General features: G+C 40.7%; 1 protein-coding gene across 1 annotated transcript in view; it reads left to right on the top strand.

The window, feature by feature from the left end:
* The window catches only part of FBN2 (fibrillin 2), a 280,296-nt gene that overhangs the window by 6,724 nt on the left and 248,661 nt on the right, over positions 1–24,911 (top strand). The window contains exons 3-5 of the mRNA XM_006131867.2: positions 434–532; positions 1,768–1,863; positions 8,536–8,631. Coding sequence (XP_006131929.2) covers positions 434–532; positions 1,768–1,863; positions 8,536–8,631 — 291 coding nt within the window. The remainder of the gene's footprint in view (positions 1–433; positions 533–1,767; positions 1,864–8,535; positions 8,632–24,911) is intronic.

A 24,911-nucleotide genomic window follows, 5' to 3' on the forward strand; every position in this document is an offset into this window, starting at 1 on the left:
GGTAGTACTTTTATATTTGGAGAGCATCATATGCAATCAAAACTCGTTTTTTCTATTTGCATTGTCCTTAGGTCATTCTGTCTAAAACTTCAAATTTTAACTCTGTTCCGTTGCTTGTTTTGACGGCTTCTAATTAGGAAAAATGGTATTTTTTTTTCAATGCTAAGGCTATATTTCAGGAGTTATATTTTGGATGTTTCTTACTTGAATGTGTTGTTGATTTTGATCACAGAAATGATTTAGCAAAAATCAAATCTTTCGACTGTTTGAATTTTATTTTGGCATAAATTGAACACTGTTTAACTGCATCTCTGAAATTGGTTCAAGGCTTGCATATTGTCAAACTGTAAATTTAGCTCCTTAACTAGCATTTCTTTTGTAAACTTAATTCTGAAAACATTATTATTCACTGTCCTCTTAAATTCTTCCCCAGCAATTTGTAGAAATAGTTGCGGTGATGGATTTTGTTCCCGTCCTAATATGTGCACTTGCTCCAGTGGACAAATATCGCCTACCTGCGGATCAAAATCTAGTAAGGATTTATAGTATTTGCATTGCCTTTAGAGATCTCTTTTTAATTGATCTCCAATAAATGTCCATTTTTAAAATATACTTATAGAACAAATACCTTACAGAATACATAATCATCACTACATACAACAATTTATACTTAGAGCTTTAGTTCTGTGCTTACACGATGCTCTCTATTGTTATGACAAAAAAGTCAGCAGATGTAAACATGCACAGATATCATAACTACATAAATATCTTGTCATACGGTTTTCTAATTTTGAATTTATTAATGAAATGTTGGTGGCAAAATCCTTCTAGGTATTTAGGAGTTGCAAATTCTGCCATATATATTCTTGGAAAAGTTATTTTTGCTTGAAATGTCTTGATGATTTGTTACAAAAATATAGGCATAGATCAGGGGTGGGCAAAAGGGACTCTGCGGGCCGGATTCGGCCTGCCAGGTGGGTGGATCCAGCCCACAGAGGCCCTGCTGCTCCCCCGCCCCCAGGCCAATTAAGGCCTGCAGGTGGGGGAGCGCCTGAAGCCTTCTCCACTCTGCCCCTGTCCTGCGAGCAGCGCATGGGCAGAGTGGAGAAGGCTTTGGGTGCTCCCCGGCCTTAATTGGCTTGGGGGTGGGGGAGCCTCCTCCCACCCTAGAAGGAGCATGTGAGGCGGTGGGGGGGGGGGGAGAGAGCAGAGGAGGCTTCAAATGCTCCCCCGCCCCCAGGCCAATCAGGGCCTAGCGGCAGGGGTGCTGAATGAAGTTTCCTTCGCCCTGCCCCAACCCTGCAAAGAGCCCGGGGCACTTCAAAGCGTCATGTGCTCCTCGCAGGGCAGGAGGAGGCTTCCCAGCTCCCTCGCCTCCAGGCCCTGATTGATCTGGTGGTGGGGGAGTGTGCCAAGCCTCTTCCAGGGCATGGGTGCCTAGTGGGAAGGGGGAGGCAAAGGGGCTTCCTCACCCCCAAACCAATCATGGTCTGGAGGTTGGGTAGCCCCGCCTCTTCCTGTTTAGCCCCTGTCCTTTCCCGTTTAGGCACCGCCCCTTTTGGGGTGGCCCGGGAGTACTTCAACAATTTTTGAAGCGGCCCCCAGGCAAAAATTATTGCCCACCCCTGGCATAGATACATATTCCTCAAATGCTTATCTCCATTAAAGTACGTATTGCATATATGTGCTTTTAAAGGACTTTGCACTTAAGCACCTTTTGAAGCCCATTACAATAAAATTAGTGTTTGTATATATGTTCTATTGTAGTACAACAGTGCAGTATCAGATGCATGAATGGTGGTACTTGTGCAGATGACCAGTGTCAGTGCCAGAAAGGGTACATTGGAACTTACTGTGGACAACGTAAGTAATTTCTCTGTTTCATGCTTACATCTGACTACCAGGGTGGAGCCTCGTGATCCTTGCTCTTATGAGTAGCTTGGACTGTGTAGGACCCAAAAAAAAAAAAACCTGATTTTTATAAATATGGTTACATATGTAGAAACATCGTGCCACATCTGAGGAGGTAAAATGGAAGTCCCTCGCTACATGGACCAGGTGGAACTGCACCTACGTTGCTGTCTTGAGTCCTTTGCACTTCACACAGAAAGTTGTCAACATTACATTAATTTGGGAAACAATAAAATGATTTAAATACCAGAGATATTGATTTATGGGGAAAGATTAAAAGAACTGAATGTCTTGTGTGGCTAACAGATTACTAATTGGCATAAAATCTGATAACCGACATAAGTATTTGAGAGGTGGTCTGAGGATATGCAAATAGCAGTAAACAAATTAAGTAAAAAAAAAATAAAAATTGAATAGCCGGAACAAAATCTCTGATGGAGAGATGAGTGGAAGAGCATCCTAAAGAAATAATGACAGCCCCATTGTTTGTCATGGAAATCTGGGCAAAGCACTGTAGAACGTTCCATGGAACAGCCTTGCATGTGCTATGTGATATTCTAGATGGACTTTAACATTCTTGATTATGATGATTCTGGGTATTTTTCCCATGATATTTAGATTTTATTTTTTTTAATGGTATCAAAGTGTGTATTGTTTTAAAATCTTGGTCTTAAAACCTATAGAGTTGAATTAGATCCTTAAGCTCTTATCCTACAAAGAGCTGTGCCTAGTCAGACCCCTGAGATTGCAGGGAGCACACTGGAGGATCAGGTTTTTAATTAGGGCTTGAGGATTTGATTTATAAAGGCAGGATGGAAAGTTATGTCTGAATTGGAGCATAAATATATTTAAATTACCATAATTGTTTTTAAGTACACTGTTCTTGAGATTTAGAAAAACCTTTTTGGTCCACAAAATATTGTAATTCGTTCACTGCGTGCTATAACAGCAGCATAGAAATCGCTTCTATTTATATATGGGACTGAAATCTTGAGTGAAAAGTAATTCCGTTTTATGGTTCTTGATAAGAAATACAAGCTTTATCCTGCTTCTAGATAATAGTACATTTTTATGTTTCCCTTTTTGATATAGTGCTCAGTTGAAGTGTATTTTATGTGCATTTTTTCCAATTTAAAAGATTTAACATATCAGGAGTTCTGAGTTCTTTTGGCACAGGGTAGTCAAACACTTTATAACCTATTCTTAAGCTGCGGGGCCCTGAGTTGGAAGATTGCCTAGTAACTTTAAGGCCAAAATGTGTATTGGCTGTTGCTCAGGCACACTGTAAAGATAAGAACATAAGAATGGCCATGTTAGGTCAGACCAAAGGTCCATATAGCCTGGTATCCTGTCTTTCAAGAGTGGCTAAAGGCCAGGTACCCCATACAGAACAGGTAACAATCAAGTGATCCAATCCCCTGTTACCCATTTCCAGCCAAGATAAAGAGAGGCTGCCCATCCTGGCTAATAGCCACTGATAGACCTATCTTCCTTGCATTTATCTAGTTCTTCTTTGAATCTTGTTAAACCATGGCCTTCGCCCTGCCCAACATCCTCTGTCAGGGAGTTTGAAAGGTTGACACTGTTGTGTAAAGAAATACTTCCTTTTATTTGTTCTAAATTTGCTGCCTATTAATGTAATTTGGTAACCATTAGTTCTTGTGTTATGGGTAGGAGTAAATAACTGTTTATTTACTTTCTCCAAACCGGTTGTGATTTTATAGACCTCTGTCATATTCCCCCTTAGCTGTCTCTTTCCTAAGCTGAAAAGCCATGGTTTTATTAATCTCTCCTCCTATTGTAGCCATTTTATACCCCTGATTATTTTTGTTGCCCTTTTTGGAACTTTTTCCAATTCAAATGCGTGTGGTGTGGTTTTGTTGTTGTTGTGTTTTTTTTTAAGATGAGATGGCCCCATCTGCACACAGTATTCAAGAGCATACCATAGATTTACATAGAGGCAATATAATATTTTCTGACTTGCTGTGTATCCCTTTCTTAATGATTCCCAACATCCTGTTTGCTTTTTTAACTGCTGCTGCATAGTGAGGGGATGTTTTCAGAGAGCTGTCCACAATGACTTCATCATTTTATATGAATTGTTGGGATTATGTTTTCCAACATGCATTCATCAAAATTGAATTTCATCTGCCATTTTGTTGTCCTCTCACCCAATTTTGTGAGATTCCTTTGAAGCTCTTCTCAGTCTGGTGTAAACTGAACTATCTTGAACAATTTTGTGTCATTTGCAAATGTTGCCACCTCACTCTTTACCCCTTTCTCCAGATCGTTTATGAATATGTTGTATAGGAGTGGTCCCAGTATAGACCCCAGGGCCCACCATTATTTACTTCTCTCCATTTTGGAAACTGACCAGTTTGTTTCTGCCCTTTGTTTTCTATCTTTTTAGCCAGTTACCAATCCGTGAGAGACCCTTCCCTCTTATCCAATGACAGCTTAATTTATTTAAGAGCCTTTGCTGAGGGACCTTGTCAAAGGCTTTCTGGCAATCTTCATCCACTATATCCACTGGATCCCCTTTGAACACGTGTGATGATACCATCAAAGAATTCTAATAGATTCTAGTGGATTGGTGAGGCAGAAACTATGTTGACTTTTCCCCCGATAAATTACGTTCATCTGTGTGTCTGACAATTCTGTTTATTACTATAGTTTCAACCTATTTGCTTGGTACTGAAGTTAGATTTATGACCTGTAATTGCCAGGATCACCTCTGTACACATTTTTTAAAAACTGGCATCTCATTAGCTAGCCTCCAGTCATTTGATATAGAAGCTGATTTAAAAGAGAGGTTACAAATCACGATTAGTAGTTTCGCAATTTCACATCTGAGTTCCTTTGGAACTCTTAGGTGAATGCCAACTGGTCCCTATCAACTTATTCCAGGACCTCCTGTAATGACACCTCAGTCTGGGACATTTCCTCAGGTTTGTCGCTTAAAAAGAATGATTCTGGTTTGGGAATCTTTCTTGCATTCTCACGGATGAAGAACTATGTAAAGAATTCATTTACTTTCTCTGCAATGGCCTTATTGTCCTTGAGTGCTCCTTTAGCATGTCAATCATCCAGTAGTATTTTAGAAGGCTTCTTGTTTGAGTCACTTATTTTTTTTTTTTTTTTTTTTTTGCTATTTTTGAGGTTTTGGCTAGCTGTCTTGCAAATTATTTTTTCGTCTTCCTAGTTACATTTTTATACTTCATTTGCCAAAATTGTATTCCTTTCTTTTTTCCGTACTAGGATTAAACTTCTACTTTTTAAACAATGCCTTTTTGTTTCTCACTGTTTCTTTTACTTTGTTTAGCCACAGTGACACTTTGTTGGTTTTCTGTGTGTTTTAATGTGGTATATACATTTAAGTGGAGCCTTCTTTATACTGTTTGTAAAATGTTTCCATGTAGCTTGCAGAAATTTCACTTTCGGGACTTAACTTTTTAATTTCTGTTTAACTAACTTCATCATTTTTTTTGTATAGTCTCTCTTTAAGAAATTAGATGCTACAGTGTTGGGCTGCTTTGGTGTTTCCCCACCACAAAGATGTTAAATCTAATTATATTATAGTCACTATTTCCAAGTGGTCCAACTATATTCATCTTTCACTGGATCCTGAGTTCTACTTAGGACTAAATCAAGAATTGCCTCTCTCTCTCCATGAGTTCTAAAACTAGCTGCTCCAAGAAACTAATTTTAAGGCATTAAGAAACTTTCTCGGCATCATGTCTTGAGGTGACGTACCAGTGAGGATAGTTGAAATCCCCCATAAAATTTAGATTTTTTTTTTTTTTTTTAAATAATGGAACTCTCTTAAAGTTGCAGTTTGTTCTCTCACAGCATAAGAGATTTCTGTGCAGTGTTTATAGCCTTGAAAATAATGAGCTCAGAATTTATGTAAGTCACTAAAATTAACAATCTTTTCATATGGCAGATGAACTTTCTTTTTCTCTTTCACAGCCATATTCCATCTGTAAATGCTTGGTTTCTTAAAGGCCCAGTGAAAATTCTTGAGGGCTTAAAAAGGAAAGGTTGATGTGAGAACTGTTATCTGCCAGCAATATCACATATTTTAAGTCATTTATACTTCATTTTTCAAGAATATAAATGCGATTGACTGGATTCAAATGGATTTATAGGATATTTATTGTCTGATACACATACACCCCATATATAAATTGGAGTGAATGTAAATTGTAACCCACCAGTGGATTTACTACTGGGGAAGGCACATATTTCAACTGCAGTCCATTCTGGTAGCACCAAAATAAGATAGCATTAATTCCTGACTAAGATGCCTTAAGAGACTCGCTGGTGGAGGCTACCTGGAGATATGAATGAGTGCATCTCTCAGGTGTCCTTGCCATGCTCATTTCCAGCCAGCACTGCATAATTTTGAGGTGGCACTGTGTGACGGACCGGGCCATGTCTGGGCACAGCTGAGGGCGTCCGCTCAGGGCGAATTGCTCAAATCCGGGGCTCCTTACAGCCCCCAGACTGGTGACCTCTCCAAATAGGCCACAAACCAGTCTCACAGAGCGCTTCAGCTGCCTGCCTAAAGCCTCACGAGCAAAACCCTTCCGACACCCCAGCAATATCCGTGCCCCAGATGGCCCCGGGCCTCATACACAGGTGGGGGGGGGGGGGGGGGTCCTAGCACTCAATCCCAACTACCCCGAACAAGTTCTGTCCGGTTCCAAGAAACCAGCCACAGATCCCTGGTCAATTTACCCTCTGGATCTTACCCACAAATCACGCTGGGCCAATCCTTTAGCATCTAACAACTAAAGGTTTATTAACACAAGAAAGAAAAGCATGAGAGTAAGGTTATTAAAGTACAGTACGCTACATGCACCGAATCTCCCAGTCCTCGATGCAGGCTCTAGCAGAGATGTTACAGCTGCTGGTTTAAAAGTTCTTGTTGCACATTCTAGGGTCAGGATGCGTTCACAGGTCTTCTGGGCTCTTCGATCCCTGCAGTGCTGCCTCTGGGATGAAGTGCTGAGCTGAGAACAAAAATGGCATTGACCGCATGGCCTCTTTATACCTCCTTCCTGGCCTCTTCTAGTATGTAGCAGGTCACCTGGACAGAGGCCAATCTCTGTGTTTCCTGCTGGCTGCTCTCAGGTGACAGCCCCTATTCTTTAGGTGTGTCCATAGCCCATTGAGAGCCATTGTTCCACAGGGCCTCAGTAATTAGCATGTCCACAGGCTCAGCCCTGCCCAATGCTTAACCACATGCAGGGAAATCTTCAGTGTCCATACAAGTACATGCTAATAATTGCACACACAGACATTATACAAACACAAGAACAGCATACATAGGATTATCAGATAATAAGCTTCTATTCAATACCTCACATGGCCCCCTCTTATATCATTTTTGGGGCCAACACCCCCACCTATGGGTGCATCAGTGATTTGGCTGCTCCCCTCAAGATCCAGCAACGTGACATACTGTGTGCATATTTTCTGGTAGAGTCGCAGTTTCTGATACCTTTGCCATAATATTCACCCCACACTAACTGACATTGGGACCCCACAGGCCTGGAATAAGTGATATATTTCATCCTGGGATATAAATATAGTTTTAGTTTTTTGGGAAACTAGGGTGGTTTTTTTTCAGAAAAATCATAATGTTTAAATATATCAACATTGTATGAATATATAGAGATTATGTAACTAGTTTTATTAATCCAGAATGTGAAAAGTAGCATTTTTCTTTTTCATTGAACAACTGAGATTCTTATATCTGTTCAGGTTGAGTCGGTTAACTTTACGGCAGAAATAAGTTCTTACCACTATTTGTGCCTGTTAGTGGTGCATAGTCAGGGCCACTATTCCAGCGAAGCACTTATGCCTATGCTTAATTTTAAGCAGCTATTTAATTTCATCTCCATTCAGCAGAGCTTTTTAGCATGTGCTAAAAATTAAGCAAGTTGAAACCGGTGCAAATGGGGGTGGAATTCAGCCTGCAGAATCTTTATTACTAGAGCTGATATGTAAGAAGAGAAGAACGCAACTTGGTTTTCCTGGCTAGACTGAGTTTGTAAGGCAGTTAGGAAAAACGTGTATTTATAAAATGAGAATTGTGTATAAGAAAATTGTTGGAAGAACATTAACAATAGTGCTCATCAGAAAACAAAAGATTTTTAAAAATCTGTTTTCATTGAAATTTGATTTCATCAAAGATTTCCAGCCTCTAATGTGTGGACCCTATAATGCCATTTTTACAAAGGCACATTTTAGATTTGTTTAAAGTTTTAAATAATTTTTACCCTTTATTTAATAATAATAATAAAAAACACCTTGGGAAGCAAATCCTATGCATAAGTTTTTATTTGGGATTAATAGATGCAACCAATTTGGTCTGAATATCCAACAGTTTTTGAGTTATCAGTGAACAAAATATCTCCCCTAGCTTGACAGGTATAAAAAGTTTCAGGCAGAGAAGTTTTTGAGCCTATTTGACTGAAAACTTTCTGTTATCCTTAACTAACTGCTACTCTCTAACAATGCCTTTGAGAGATGTTTATTTGTTAATTTATTTTAAAGAAATTGCAAAGATATTACTATTAATTTTACAGCAGGTTTTCAACTTTTTTTCAAACACAGCTGTCTGTGAAAATGGTTGCCAGAATGGAGGACGTTGTATTGGACCCAACCGCTGTGCATGCGTGTATGGATTTACCGGACCTCAGTGTGAAAGAGGTAAGAAAAACGGGGATAAAGAAATAAATATGCAAGCAAGTTTCCAATAAGCCTTTTGTAGTTCAAATTATTTTTCTTTCCTTTGTGATTGTAGCATTTCTGATTGGCAAGTGGGAAAATTACAGTGCTTTCATTGATTGAGGAAAAAGCTGAGTTTTATAGATTTCTCATGATCTTTTATGTCAATTCAGTAGACAGTGGTACAAATCCTACTGTCATGATTGCACTGGACCTATATAATTGTAACCAAGTAGAATTTGGCCCAGCTTTCCCTGTAGCAATTATTTATGGGAGCTATTCATGCTGGTGAGAGATTGCCTTGAAGAAATATTTTAAAAAAGAAAAAGAATGAACGATATTTTTCCAAGTGCCTGATTCTAGAAAGCATATAGTAAAATCTCGAGTATAATGCACACCTATACATAATGCGCACCTATCTTTTAAACGTCAGAAACCCTGAATAAACTGAACTCTTATCTATTGCGTGCACCCCGACTTTGCCATATTTTGTCTTGCCTTTTTGTATTGCCGGGTAATCACGCGTGAGTGCACAAGTATATAGTGCACGGCGTTCCATGCTTTCTTTGGGATGCCATGAGTTGTCAGCAGTCTTACACGACTGCTGACAAACTGAAAGTTGCTAGCTATGCTGAAGCTCATGGCAACAGAGCTTCCAGCCATGAATTTGATAACATAGCAGAGTCTAACATTTGGCTTTGGAGACGGCAGAAAGAGCGCCTGCAAGCGCTGCTTAGGATGAAGATGGCTGAGCGAGGTAAAAGCGCTGCATATCCTGAGTTGGAGGCCAAGCTGGTTGAATGGATTGCTGAGCATAGGCGGTGATGTTAGCATTGTGGAGGTTAGAATGAAGGCTTTGACCATTGCCAAAACATGCGCTAACACAGCCGGGTTTAAAGCTTCATATGGCTGGGGCGATCAGTTCATGAATCTCCATGGCCTATCGGTCCGACACCAAACAGCAATCACGCAGAAGCTACCGATGGACTAAGACACTAAGTTACTGCAGTTCCAAAAGTTTATTATATAGCTACGGACGCAGCACTGCTACGACCTTTCATTAATTAGTAATGCAGATCAGACACCATTAAATTTCGATAATCCCTACGACAGAACGCTTGAACTGAAAGGTGCCAAGACGGTCTCCATTGCTACCACAGGCTATGAAAAGTCTAGGTTTACCGTAATGCTTGCTTGCATGGCTGACGGAATGAAGCTTCCTCCTTATATTGTGTTCAAGCACAAGACAATGCCAAGGAATATAATTTTCCCGAACACTGTTCACGTGCGTGTTCACTCTAAAGGCTGGATTGATGAAGCTTTAATGCTTGATTGGCTACAGACGGTTTGGGCAAAGCGGCCAGGTAGATGAGAGAGTGTTCTCTATGGACAATGCGCACACTGACTTGAACGCTGAAAAAAGCGCGCATGATACTCGAGATTTTATGGTATCTATCCAGGAAAGCACGTATTGGAGTGCTTTTCTGCACTGGTACCTAAATTAGTAACTTATCGTTTTACTATTATTACTCAGCCATCAAATTATTTATTAGGATAGAAATGTCAGTCCTATCTATGACACTCACAACAATGCTGAACATAAGCAAAATAGTTTTTAGTTGAATTTCAACTATAATCTTAATATTAATCTTGAAAGATAGTAGTACCATGCATACAAATTCAAATTGCGATCAGCCGATCAATAAACACATTTATCCCTCAATGTTATACCTCAGTTTCTATTGCAGATAACAGCTACAAGTATTTTCTTCATTTTTAAGCCATAAAGCCTTCAAGTGAAGAATGTCAGATATCGCTGCCAAATACTTTTGACACATCAGGCAAACAAAATTAACATTAATATTAAAAAGTCTCAGATGGGTAGCCATGTTAGTCTGTACCTTTAAAAACAATGAATAGTCCAGTGGCACCGTGGAGACTAACAAATATACATATTCTTCTTCAGATGAGCACACTCATTAATATTAAATTGAGCTATAGGTGAGAAATCCCTCACTATACCTTCTAATTTAATATTCTTGAAGACTGCTTTTCAAAATAATCACTAGAATTATGCATCCTTTAACGTTAACCTGTCAGCATTAGTCAAAGTTGATGCTCGTTTGCTTGGCAAAAATAATCTTGATTTTTCTCTAACCTAGTTTATTTTCAGTATGTTTGCAAATAAGTTGTCACATCAACATGCATCATAAAGAAGATGATGAGAGTAAAAGAGGGGTAAAGACCAGAATGCATTATCTCACATGCTCATTAAAATACTCAACAAGATACAATTTATAGAGTAGTGGCATTGTGCTTCAATAATCTTGGATCGTCTGTGTTTAACAACTAAATTTAGGAGTTTGCTCTTTCATAGAGACAGGCGGGGTTAGTTCCATTTACCGTAGGAAGGTGTACATGTCTTGATGGTGAAAATAGGTTTTTTAAATTTGAGGTTTATACTGGGTTAATTTCAGATCTGGTGTAAGGAGGAACACCTTCCAGGGAATTACTTGTTTCAGTTTTAATATAAACAGTGTTCAAATATGATTAGAAAACACATTATATTACCACGTATACATCTTGCACTTATTTGGCATTCATTGCATGTGGAAGTCGGGGGGTAACTTACATGCTAAATGAGCAGAAGTGTATCAGGAAAAGAAACTGACAAAAAGGAGTAATATAGAGCAAGCACTGATTCTTGCCATTCCTGACTTGGTTTTGTATACCCATTGAAAGATTACTAGAGGTTACAGTACTTTGCCACAAGCAACAGAATGACATAGCAATCAGTTTGGCTATTTTTGTACAATTGATTGTTGCTGTCATTCTGAATATCAGATTTTAAAAGTTAGTTTAGTGTGTTATTCATCCAGTAAATCCTAACCAAATTCTGGTATATTTTGTTTTAGATTAATTAATGTGGAAAGTAATATGAAACAGCAGTCTGTTGAATATATATTGATATTTACACAAATATATGGAAATCTTCATTGGGTAAAATGTGTGCGTGTCATTTAGATTGCATTTTCAAAAGCACGTAAGGGAATTAATCACTTAATTGCCTGAGGCGGCTTTTAATATCTCAGCTTTAGTTCAGATTAGAGAAAATTCTTATATAAATTTAATGGTCCAGGTTATATCCAAGGTACAAGAAGTTTTTATCTGAATAATTAAACATGGTTTTTCTTGCATTTTTTTTTTCTCGGGGGGTGATGGTGGTTTGTGTGTGATTATTGGGTGTTTTTTTTTTGGGGGGGGGGGGTTGGGGGGGTTTCTCTTGAACGTAATAGGATTGATTCTGATCTCACTTATGCTGGTTTCAGAAGAACACTGATGCCTTCAAAGGAATCTCTTCTGGTTCCTACCAGTGAGAGATCAGACTAAGACATCCCGAGAGCCAGATTCTGCTATCTGTACTCTGAAAATAGTCCCATTTATTTCAGTGGTATCCTCTGGAGTAAATGGACCAGAGTCTGTCTGTGTGAGGATGGCTTTGGATATTTTTAGTCTGCATTGTTCTATGAGAAGGAAGATGCTCCAGGTTATGTGTGAACGGGTTTTTTGAATTTTAGATATCAGTCCCAGACTCTGCTTTCTGACAGTGATTTAGGAACTTTAGATTCAGATTTTGAAATCCACCTGAAGGATCTGGATGGACAAAATGTAGGCATCTGAATCTTTTAGGAGGCTTTCAAACTTTGAGTCTGACAGTGCAGGAACAGAGTTTGGCCTGGATAGGGATGAAATAGTCACCTGAAGTTTCTGAAGTATATAAAAACTGACCAGAAAGAGCAATTAGTTAATTAAAACTTTCAACCATAATAATTCTGTCTAGATTCTGATTACTGTTACATTGATGAAAGTACAAAGCAACTCCATTTAAATCTCTGGAAGGATCTGTGAGCAGAATTTTGTTGTAATGTTATATATTCTGGACATCATGCAGACTTTCTTCCAGCCTGATGCTGAAAGCATAACTAGTATCATACTATTACACCCTTTCCTTTGCTCATTTAATATCAGCAGAAGTCTGGCTGTGTGATCCTAATCTGACATTAATTGCTCAGTCTAAATGCATGTTTACTCAGTAATATAATATCAGTGCATGAACGGGCAATATATGTTATAGGTGCAGCAGCATAATTTTGATGTGTGGTTTAAAGCAGTCCTGCTAGCAGATTCTGAAATCATTAAATATGGGGGGAAATGGTGAATCTGGACTCAAAATTTATTTTATACAATGTATATCTATAGATTCATATATTTTGTATTAGTAAAATGAAAGCGGTGGAGGGAGGGAGAAACACTTCTTGAGGAAAAATGTGCGTGGGAGAGAAAAATGTCTGTTTTTCAGGTACAACTTTAAAAATACTAGAAGATATTTAGAATTTATAAGTCTTCTTTCTCATTATGGATGAAATGCATCAATCTCTGCACACAGTCTGGGTAGAATAAACTTTGGTGGGAATGGACAGAATCCAACCCCCAACTCAATGGGTAGGTTGCATGACAGAAGGGCAACCACTATGTTGTCAATATTGTAGCCTATTGTCTGGGATAGCAATTCATTCTCCCATTGCCTCCTTGTTTGGATGTCCCTGACCACGGGGTCCACACAGATGAAGTTGTCACGTGTTTAGCTCTTCAGCTTCAGGCTGATAAATCTGGAATTGACAATGAGCTCACATCGGTAGCATGCAAGAGGTGATCTGCTCAATCTGGGTGCATCTACACTGCATCGTAACTTGAAATATGATACGCAATTTGAGCTACACAAATTGTATATCTTATTTTGATGCTATTTCAAAATAGCTTATTTCATCATTAATTCTTAAATAAAGCACTATTCCGAAACGTCCCTTACTCCTTGTAGAATGAGGTTTACAGGGATGTTGGAATAGCGACCCCAAATAACAGGCTTGCTTTGAAGAAATAGGATAGCTATTTCAGGATACTCCGATGTCCAAAATAGCATTTCAGTGTAGATGTACCCTCTGAGTTACCATTATTTAGGGAGCATTGGAAAACTTAACTGGTATGTGAGGATCATCGGGGGGAAAAAACCATGAACTTCAGCCTGTGTTAATAGTAGATGTGCTTGCTTCCTTTCAAGAAGGTTTTCCATGTATGAAATATGAATATTGATCCAGCTATTCCTGTGTTTATATTAAAAAAAAAAAAAAGTAATGAATGACAATATTTCTCATTAAAAATCATACTCCCTGCCCCCCCCCCCCCCGGTATATTTTGGTCATTTAAAAATCATGGAAAACATTAATCTCATGTGGTCTGTGTATGCTAGTTTACATAAAACTGTAAAATACAATGTACATATGTTCTATGTAAATTTACATTTTTTCCTTTTCGTAATAAAATAAGATTATACTTTACAACATGATGAAAAAGGCCTGATTCTTTTCTACAGTGGTAGTAGTAGGCACCATAATAATCTACAGTTAAAAAAACCCCACAGCAAAACTCTGTAGTTTTTTCTTAAACTTTTTAGCAACAGTTCTAATTTTTAAGCTAAATTTTTGTAGATAAGGTTTAGATGAACTTCACTTGTAAATCACATTAGAGTTTTAAAAGTTCATCTTGTTTACTTTTTACATTACTGTGTTTTTAAATGCATAGTTTTTATTGTTCTGTAAATTAACGTATTTTAAATTAGGTATTTTCCCCCTAATGTATAACACATGTAGCTTTCCTTCAGATTGGCCTCCCAGACTCAGTTATATGATAAAACGTGACTGCTTGTTCAGCTATCTGGGCTCCTAGCAGACTAATTTCCGGGCTGGAGACAGGAGGCTAAGCAGTAACTAATGACTGGCATGATTACAGTATTTAACTTGAGACTAGCTGCTGGGATAACAAGAAAGCAGAACCTGTTTTGGAGTGCCTGCCTTATTTTTTTTCTGATATATACAATGACCTTTTGTACTTACTATCAAAAGCTGTTCTTGTGGTCAACTCCTCCTCTATGTTTTGTAGACATACTAGGTTTAGAGTGCTGGAAAGTTAAGGCACTTGATTTTGTCAGTGGCTTAAAATTGAATGAGTTATGAAAAGATTATATACTAAAATATTCTACCCCCAACCTCCAATAAGTGTGTGTATGTGTCTGAGAGTAAAATAATCCTACCATTCAAAGGCCCAGTCCTTATTGTATGCACACAAGTATTCTTGACTCGGGTAAATAGCCCCACTTGCTTCTGAGACCACTGGAGAAAGGACTACTTGTGTGAGTAAAGGTTCGTAGACCAGGCCTCCTTCATTCAAAGGAAGCTTGCATTCTTGTATTTCTGCACACAGTGTCCTCTCTTAAAATCAGTTACCTGGAAGGTGTACAGGCCTACATTGAAAGGCATAAGGAGTTTGAGGGAAAGAGGAAATGCTGATTCCACTGTTTATCATGGGCTACAGGGAGATGGAAAGTGTGTTGGCCCTTGCTAGAGCGCTGTAGAAAGAGAATCCTCAGGGCACGGTGCTGTTATGAAAGATCTCTGTGTGTGGACATGGTAGTTGTGGAAGGGATTTGATAGTGGGAGGCAATGGAATTAGAGTAACAGTAAATGCCTCAGTCTTGTGTGGGGGCAGAGCAGACTGAAGTCTTCTATGAAAGGTTCTCATCGTCCTACAAAAGGTACGTCAAAGAGTGGGTCACACTAGTATGATGTTTACTGATGGTAGCAAAAGCATGAGAAAAAGAAGCTGTTCAACAGCCTTAGTGTGTGTGGTGAAAAGCCCTTTTGGAACCATTTAGAGGTCACGGACTTTGGACTTGCATGCCTCAGAGCTCAAAAACTCTGGAAAGCCTGCAGCCACACAGATGTTTGTTTTCAAGATACCTCTGTTACCTACCAACCAGAAATGCTATTGTACTGCAGCTCAAGAAGGATATATACTTTATGAAGTGACTTGCTTTATTTAAGTTGCCCCCACACTCAAAAATGGCGTCTGCAAAGCAACATTCTGTAGTGTAGATGCAGTTGTAGGTCTATAAGACATTTCAAGGTTTCCTCTGTGGTGCTGTGGATACCATCCATTTCACCTTTGAATCCATATTTGTGGAACTGCAGTGTGGTGTGTTTGATGGTTGGGTGTTCTCAGTGAAGTCACCCACAAAGGAGTCTTTGATGTCCTACCTGTGTCAAGTTGCTGTGTTTTCCATGACTTGTTCAGTGTGACCCAGAGTCTGTGCATGGCAGGTTGAAAGCAGGAGCGCAGCTGGCTGGGTCAGTAATAATGGCTTGTTTGGAATGGTTGATGAGGTCCAGGCACTTTGCAGTTCTCTGGCTAGATCCATAGACATGAAATTGTTGCATGTGGTCTATAGAGATTTCAGGAATTATTGGGATATGTAGTCCTTAGCTTGCTGGATGGAAAACTCAGGTAGTCTTTGGTAAGTAAGAATTTTCTTGCTGTGGATATAGCTTGAGGGTTAGCTGGAGGTCTGATTCCTAATACAGAAAGCTTCAATAGAGGTGTTGATCTTGAAGTTCCTAGGATGATGCGCATGGTCTAATTCAGTTGTATATCCACAAGTTGAGTGTGGTAGTTTTTTGTCTACGCTAGTGCACAGTGCTGTGCAATTGAGTATACCAAGGTAAAGGCTGATGTTTTCAGCAGTGGGGTAGTTGATCTCCAGTTTCTTCCTGTTAACTTTTGGGTAATGTTGATGCAAGTCTTAACTTTGGAGGCTACTTTCTTTAGGCAGTCAGTGTGCAGTCAAGAGTGACACTGAGTTATGTGAGCTTTGGAGCATATTGCACCGTTTCAGTACAAAACTCGACAATTACAGTGTTTTGTGGAATTCTGTTGTCCAGGTGAAAAGAAGACTACCCATTTGCTTCCAGCTTCCATTTTGGTAAGTATTCCACCATGAACACATATAAAGGTCACTTCAAGTTCTATAAAACTATGGGCCTGAGTTGAGTGACTTATCAGCAATTTCTGCACTTTCTTGAAGCATATTGCTTGTGCAGACATTTAAAAAGTGTCAGAGTGAGTACAGAACTTTGTGGTAATCCATTACTCAAAGTGTGTGGCTTGCTGGTTCGATCTCTGAGGTATATTTCCTTCTGGTATTCAGCAACTAGAGAATCTGTATGCAGAGAATCACTTTCTCATATTTAGTAGCAGTCCATCCTTCCAGACTGGATCGTAGATCACTAAGGCTATGTCTACACTGCAGAACTATTTTGTGTCTAAAGAGCAAGCCCGTTGTATCAAAATGGGCTCGCTATTCCGATGTCCCTGTAAATCTCATTGCACGAGGCTTAAGGGATGTTTCAGAATAGTACTATTTTGAAGTAAGATACGCAGTTTGCGTAGCTCAAATTGCATATCTTATTTTGAGCTATGAGCACATTGTAGACATACCCTCACATATATCAATGAAAGCGTTACCAGTTTAAAGTTTTCAGTGGAATTTGGCCTAGATGTTTACAGTGACGGCTGGAACCCGGCCACAATAACTTCAGTTCAGTCAGACACCAGCTTGGTCCTTGGGTAGGCTGACTTCCACGGCAGGACTGATTTGGTTCAGAATCATAAGCTCCATCTATATAAATGGTACTCAAGTGGAAGATTCGCCTATAACTAGAAGGGTCCTCTCCAGGATTTCCACACTTTAGGAGGGCAATGGGTTTGGCTTCTCTCTACACACCGGGATTTTATCAGTCTTCAGAAAGCACGTGAAAAGCTGCATCAGCCAATTCCTTGCCAGTGGACCCAGGTTATATAGGGACTTTGGATAGATGCCATCTTTTCTGCTGCTTTTTCCTGCAGTTTTGTGGCTGCATCAGTTAGGTTCTTTTTATATGTGAATGGTCCAGACCATGGGGATATTGGAGTGCACCTCCTGGGTTGATGCCAGAGTTGTCTGTTACATTGATTGTGCATTGGTTGTTTTGATGTCCACAGGCATTTAGCAATGATGGCATTAGCTTTCATGTGTGACCTAGTGGCATGTGCGGGATTTTTAGCCCCCAGGTGTCTTAGCAGGTCCCATGTGCATCTGCTTGAGTGTGTGAAGTTTAGACCTTCTATACATTGCTGCACCCTGTGATCCCAAGTGGGCTTGTCCAGTTTCTGTCTCTACACTAGTCATATCTGTGCAGGAGTTCTTGGCTCTCTGTAGGTGAGCAAGGAATATCTGTGTTCCTACAGGATGTTCTTCCTTGTGGTGGAGTTTAGGAGCTCAGTGTAAAAGTCAGAAGTCCATAGTTGTAGTGAAAGTGACCTGGTCTGCTTGAAGTGCCATTGTAGGGCCAGTTTTGGGATTTGAATGCCAATATGGGTCAGTACTGATATGTGCTGGCTGTTTGGGAAGTTAAGAACCATCTGTAATCCAGATACCGGGGTACCTTTATCATGTTTAGAGATGAGCATCAGGTCAGGGAAGCATCTCCTCCTCCCTTATGAACTAGGAGAAGTTGTTTAGCACAACTGATGCTACAAATAGGAGAGCTTTTTTCCCCACAGGAGACTCAGGGTATGTCTACACTACCACCCTAGTTCGAACTAGGGTGGTTAATGTAGGCAACCGAAGTTGCAAATGAAGCCCGGGATTTAAATATCCCGGGCTTCATTTGCATCTTGCCGGGCGCCGCCATTTTTAAATCCCCGGTAGTTTGGACTCCGTGCCCGCGGCTACATGCAGCATGGAGTAGGTAGTTCAAATTAGGCTTTCTAATTCGAACTACTGTTACTCCTCGTGGCCTAATTCAAACTACCTACTCGATGCCACGTGTAGCCGCGGGCACAGATTCCGAACTACCGGGGCTTTAAAAATGGCGGTGCCCGGCAAGATGCAAATGAAGCCCGGGATATTTAAATCCCGGGCTTCATTTGCAACTTCGGTTGCCTACATTAACCACCCTAGTTCGAACTAGGGTGGTAGAGTAGACATACCCTCAGTGAGGTGTATTGTATTGTTTTCATTACTCTAGCACCTACCAACCTTACTTAATAGGAGTCTCATTGGGCTAGGTGCTGTACATATACAACATAAGGGTCAGACTCTGCCTCAAAGAGCTTATCATCTAAATAGACTAGACAGGCAAAGGAAGTGTTAATTTTTCCACTTTACAGATGGGGAACTCTGGCACAGAGATTGGAACTTGCCCAAGGCCAAGCAGAGTCTGTGGTATAGTAGGGAATCAAACTCAAATTTCTTTAGTCCTAGCCCAGTGCTTGAAACCCAAGGCCATCTTTCTGTTCTTCTTAGAGTGAATAATAGGTGCTGCCAAAAGTATGCTAGAGGAATGACTGTGTGGCCAGTAGTGGGGGAGAGTTTGAGGTGAGAGGGAGAGTTACCAGTGATGTGCTCCATGCTGCACACCGGCCAGCAGTAATATTGACAGTTGCTTACTGGCCTTTGGTGTTCCGTTGGCTTATGTTTTAATTGTGTGTGCATGAGAGAGAAGACTGGGAAATCAAGGGGTACTGTCCGTTTCTGCTTTTACCAGAGGAAGGGAAGCTGTGCTTTTCACTTACAATTACTCCAATCTGTGAATAGCTAGGAGATTTCAAGACCAGACTGGGAGGTCTGTGTAACTGCTACTGATACTGCTGGCAAAGGTTTTTAATTTCTTACACTATAATTTTTCTCCTTTGTAGTCCTGTGACTGGATATGTGCAGTGCTCATGCTTTATTCAACAGTGTTTTGGGGCACATGTTTTCTAGGTGGAGGACCATGTTTAGTCATTGTTAATTGTCAATATTCAGATGAATTCTGGGCATTTATGAAAAAACCTGAATATCAAATATTTAATGAATCTAAAAGATGATTATGCTTTAGAAAATGCATTTTTCATTATTCATTACTCTCCTGTTAAAAAATGTGAAGTTTATCCAGCCCATGGAACATAAACAATACCATGTGACCAATCATGACAAAAACAAATGCTAAATACACAAAATGAGCAGTTTGTATAAACTAGTCAACTGAAAGTTATTTGAAATAATTTAGTTAATTTCTATAAATGTATTATTTATTCATTTGGATCCTACCAAAAACAGGCTAAATCTATTCTATAGTACATATTCTTACAGTGTAGTGTTTAGTAGGTATGGGGAGGAAATAAAAAACATGGTAAAAATAAATCAAAACTGTCAGATTATGGTCCAGAAACCTGTGTAGAGACAGGAAATCCCCATTTCTAAAAGTATGTTTGAGATGGAGCAGATTGGTGGAAGTCATTTTGAGAAGAGGCAGGGGAAGAGCCATATGTATTGATTTTTATGCTCCCTGCAGAAAACTGTATGTTCATGCTGGCTCTTCGTGACTTGTCTGGAATTTAGAGGAGTCAATACGGGGCCATATTGCTTGAATTTTAAATGAGTCTATAGTTATTTGCTCTGGATTTTTGTTCAGTAAGTTTAGCAGATGTAAACAATAGGAATGTAATTGAGAACTTGACAATTCAATGCTTTTAGAAGTGTAAAAAGACAGAAATGTAAGTCTCCTGAAACACCCCAAACATGCTATTGATATGGTTTCTGCTGAGATGGCTATAGCTCTTTACGAATAGCTTAAATAAGCTAGACTATTGCAAATCAAGTATATGTTAAGGAAAATGGTTATTTAAAGAGTTAATTTAACTTTTCTCAGGTAATTCTTTATATACAGGCAGTCCCCGAGTTGCTCCGGACGCCTGTGGTACAGCAGCTGGGGCGCTGCCGGTTGGTCCCGTAGCGCCGCTCTGGGCGCTACTGGACCAACCCGGCAGCACCCCAGCTGCTCTGCCCCAGGCGTCCTGATTCAGCCACTGCTGGTCAGTTTCAGCAGCGTCTGAATTAGGACGCCTGGGGCAGAGCAGCTTGGGTGCTGCTGGGTTGGTCCAGTAGCGCTGAGGAGCGGCGGCGCTACTGGACCAACCCAGCAGCACCCCAGCTGCTCTGCCCCAGGCGTCCCCAAGTCAGCCGCTGCTGAAACTGACCAGTGGCTGACTACAGGAAGCCCCTGCCCCGGGCTTCCTGGAATCAGCCGCTGATCAGTTTCAGCAGCAGCTGACTTGGGGATGCCTGGAGTTCTTAAGTTGAATCTGTATGTAAGTCAGAACTGGCGTCCAGAGTCAGCCGCTGTTGAAACTGATCAGTTTCAACAGCGGCTGACTCTGGACGCCAGTTCTGACTTACATACAGATTCTACTTAAGAACAAACCTATAGTCCCTATCTTGTACGTAACCCGGGGACTGCCTGTACTGTAGTAGATTTTGGAAACATCTGATACCTTTGTCAGGATTAGCCAGATAGTTAAATTAGCCAATGGAATTTCATAATACCAAAGCAGCCCAAAGGATGAAAAGTTAAACAGATCAGGAAACAAAAGCTAGTGGGTGTAATACATGTGAAGAGATGAGCAGAGCCCTGTATGTATACAAAATGTGTATCTGCATCCAATCCAAAATCTGCAGTCATAGTTTGTGGATATAAAGTACATATCTGCTGACACAGGTGGTGAATTGTATGGACCCATGGTGCCCAGACATCACCAACGTCAGGCTGGGTCTCTCTTGGCCCCATCTACCAGCATCCCTGCACACCATCCCTATAGCTGCCTGACCCAAGAAACCTGATCTGTACCCTGCCCTTCCTGGAGGCTGCAGCTTTGCTCAGAGGGCTCTCCCTTGCTCCTATAGCCAGGCTGCAGTGGCAATGAGGGAGCAGTACTGACAGTAGGCTGATGACTGTGCCTGCCAAACAAGGAGGGGAGGAGGCTGTAACATAACAGGTGAGTTAGGGCCTCACTGAGAGGGTCAAATCAGGGCAAATTACTCAGAGGCAGGGTTACTTACAGACCAAGACTGGAGTCCTCCTTTATAAGACACCAAACGAGTCATGCAGAGCACTTCAGCTGCCACTGCAGCCAGCAAGAAGCCTCACAAGCAAATCCCCTTAGATACCCCAGCATTCCCTGTGCCAAAACCAGCTCTGCACCTGTATAAGGTGCAAGGTTATAAAACTCAATCTCACCAACTCTGAACAGTTTCTCCCAGTCCCAAAGGACCAGCCCCAGGCCCAGGTCCCAAAAGAACACTTGGTGTTAATCTTTTAGAATCTACAATCTAAAGGTTTATTAATAAAAAGAAAGAAAAGGTTGAGAGTGAGATTGCTCCATCTCTGCTAAGAGCCTGCATCAAGAACTTGGTGATTGTATGTAATGTGTTTCCCTTGAACAAACTGCCAGCTTAAAAGTCTCTGATATACATCCTATGTCAGGATGGGTCAGCAAATCCTTCCTGTCCCTCCGTCCATAGCGAGGATGCTTCTGTAATCAGGAGCAAGAATGAAAACCAGATGGAGGCACCTTCATGGTACTCTTTTATATTTCGGCCCATGCGGAGGGAAAACCCATTCCTATTCTGGTAGCTGGTCCCTCCTAAAAATGGGCTAATCACATGACCCACAAACCAGTTTCTGTCCTTAAGTAAAGAGCCATAGAATCTCAGGCATGTCCTTCTCAGGTGAGGGGCATTGTGTGCTCCTCGGGTGTCAATTGGCAACCCCTACGAGCCATTGTCCATGCAATATCAAGCAGCTCACCCCTCCCAGCAGAAAACATGTAAAATATAAATACAAAGCCTATATTCATACACACACACACACACACTCTCTCTCTCTCTGTACAAATACATGAGTAGCCTAGACAGAATCAGCATAGCATAAGCTTTCATTTGGCACTGGGCCTCTTTGCTCTTTGGAGCAAACACACACCAGCGGGTGCAACAATGATTTGCCAGCTCACATTACAATCCAGCAACATGACAGAGGAATATGACATTCCCTCTCCACCCCCAGGCAATTCAGAGTGGAGTCCTTCCTGCCTGGGGCTTGGGTGAGTGTGTGTGGTTCTGAGAGTGGGGGGGAGGAGAAAGGTGGGATGAGGGGCCCCTAGCCCCTCCCAAATGTCTTATCTATAACATAGAGCGTGCACCCTCACCCTCTGCCCCAGCCTTGAGCCCTTCCCACACACAAACCCCTCATCTGCACCCCAGAATTTGTTCCTCTGCACTCCTAATACTCTGCCCCAGATCTGAGCATCTCCCATATCCCCAGTCCTTCTCCAGAGCCAAAGTTCTCATTCTCCTCCCCCACATAGACTTACAATTTAGGGTGCGGGGGGGGGGGGGGGGACTTGAATCCACTCTGAGCACCACCAAAATTATACAAACCTGTCGTCTCTGCACATTTGCAGGGCTCTAGAGATGAAATACTCATTATGCAGCAACGAGCTGTTAAAATAGGAAGAAAATCAGGTTTAGAATCAAAATGAATAGAATGAAAGCAATGAAGATAAAGAATAAGGAACTTGGATGAAATAGGAATAGACAGCAAGAGAATGTCTTGGCAAGTCCTATGGAAAATGAAGGCTTTAGCATTTAAGGCCAGTTCATGATCTACTTCCAAAACATTATGGGTTGAGTGTGGTGACAATAACCATCAGCACATTTTAAAAAGTTTGTAGTGAGGTGTTGTGTGAAAACATAAGATACTGCTAAACTCATTCAAGTGTTAAAAGAAGAGTGGCAAGAACTTTAGATAAGAAATTGTAGAAGAAAGGCGAATAAGGGATAAACAGGACTAATGCTTATTAGATTTGTAATGGGCCATGAAAAACCAGTAGGAAGTAAGAATTCTGCACAGGAAATATTCTTGGCAAAGCATCTTCTTAACTAGCAATTGAGTGCTGCAAAATAAATGGATTTTTTCCTAGAGAGATCTTGAAGATTTAAGAAGGAAAGTATGTAGGTTGTTATTGAATGTCCTTCAGTTAAGACATAAGTTTTAAAAAATGAGGTAGAGATGTTAATGGGTAACCAGTTACCCAGTAGCTGGTGAGCAACCCCCCTCCTGTGGCAGCTGCAGGCAAAGTGCTGCTCCAGTGCCACTGGGCCCCTATGCAGGGCTGCTGGCTCTGGCCTCATGCAGGTCTGCTGCTTCTAGCCCCAAGCTGTCTGGGAGCCAGCAGCCCTCCTGTACGGGATTGGAAGCAGCCAACCTGGAACAACTCTACCCCCATTTAATCAGTTAACTTAAAATATTTGTTTTTCTCTTTTGCGCTTCTTCCAAGTTCACATTTTTCTTAAAATGTGGTGGTCAGTACTGGACACAGTACTCTAGGTGAACTCTCACTAGTACTGATTAGAGTGGAACAATTACCTCCTATATGTATTTTATACCACACTCCTATTTATATACCCCATAATGACGTATATTGGAAGATGTGCATTCCATGACTCTGAAATGTATTTTATTTGACCCTGTGCTTGAAAAGTGAATGTCTTTTGGATCATTTGCTCAACAAAATTAAACATCAATTAAAACTCCAGCTCTGAAATCACTTGGGTTCCTTTGAGAATTTTATTCATGATGTGCAGAGGTGACTTGCCTGACAAGAACAATTTCAATATTTACTTAGGCTCCAGTGTTGAAAAATATCCACTGATATTTTTGTGCCCCAGTTTTTGGGTATTGAGTTTGAGACCCTTTGGAAGTGTCTGCATTGCAGTTAGGACATCTGGTTCCCACTGTGGGGTAGACAGACTTGTGCAAGTTCTGTTGAAGCTAGTGAGCTAAAAATAGCAGTGTGGACATGGTGGCTCAGGATAACTCTGAGTTGGTCTGCCCAAACCTTGGGTCTATAGGTGGCAAATTGTATGGGCCCTTCACACACCTGAACAGCTAATTCACACTCTAGACCTTGTACCTCTGCATCTGAAACTTCTGCTCTAGTCCTGAGCCTCTTCAATACCCCAAACCTCATCCTCAGTACAGAGCCAGAATCCTCCCTCCACCATACTTACAAGGGCAGGTTTTGGTGGACCTGCTCTAGGTGCCACCAAAAATTATACAAACTTGCTGCATCTGTCCATGTCCAAGCTTGGGTTGCTTGTCCAAGCCACCCATCCAGTGTACACTGTACTACTTTTAGCATGCCATCTTAAGCAGAGTTAGAATAAGTTTGTGGATCTAGACTGGGAATCGTATCTCCATTGCCAGCTGCAGTTGAGACATACCCTTTGGGTTTCATTTTCCCGGGTATTGAATAAACTAAACTTCAACTGAAGTCAAGCCAAATTGCAGGTAGATAGTACTGTTGAATGAAAGCTAACATGTCTGAAACCAAGCAACCAAAAATGAAACCACCCAGAATAAGTGACCACTTCTAAAAATCTTGACCCTTCTATTTGATTGTCCTTTCAAATTTACTGGCATCCTGGGTTAATATATTATGGCGTTAAAAGA

Source organism: Pelodiscus sinensis, chromosome 6 (genome assembly GCF_049634645.1).
Source record: "Pelodiscus sinensis isolate JC-2024 chromosome 6, ASM4963464v1, whole genome shotgun sequence".
Classification (NCBI taxonomy): Eukaryota; Metazoa; Chordata; order Testudines; family Trionychidae; genus Pelodiscus; species Pelodiscus sinensis.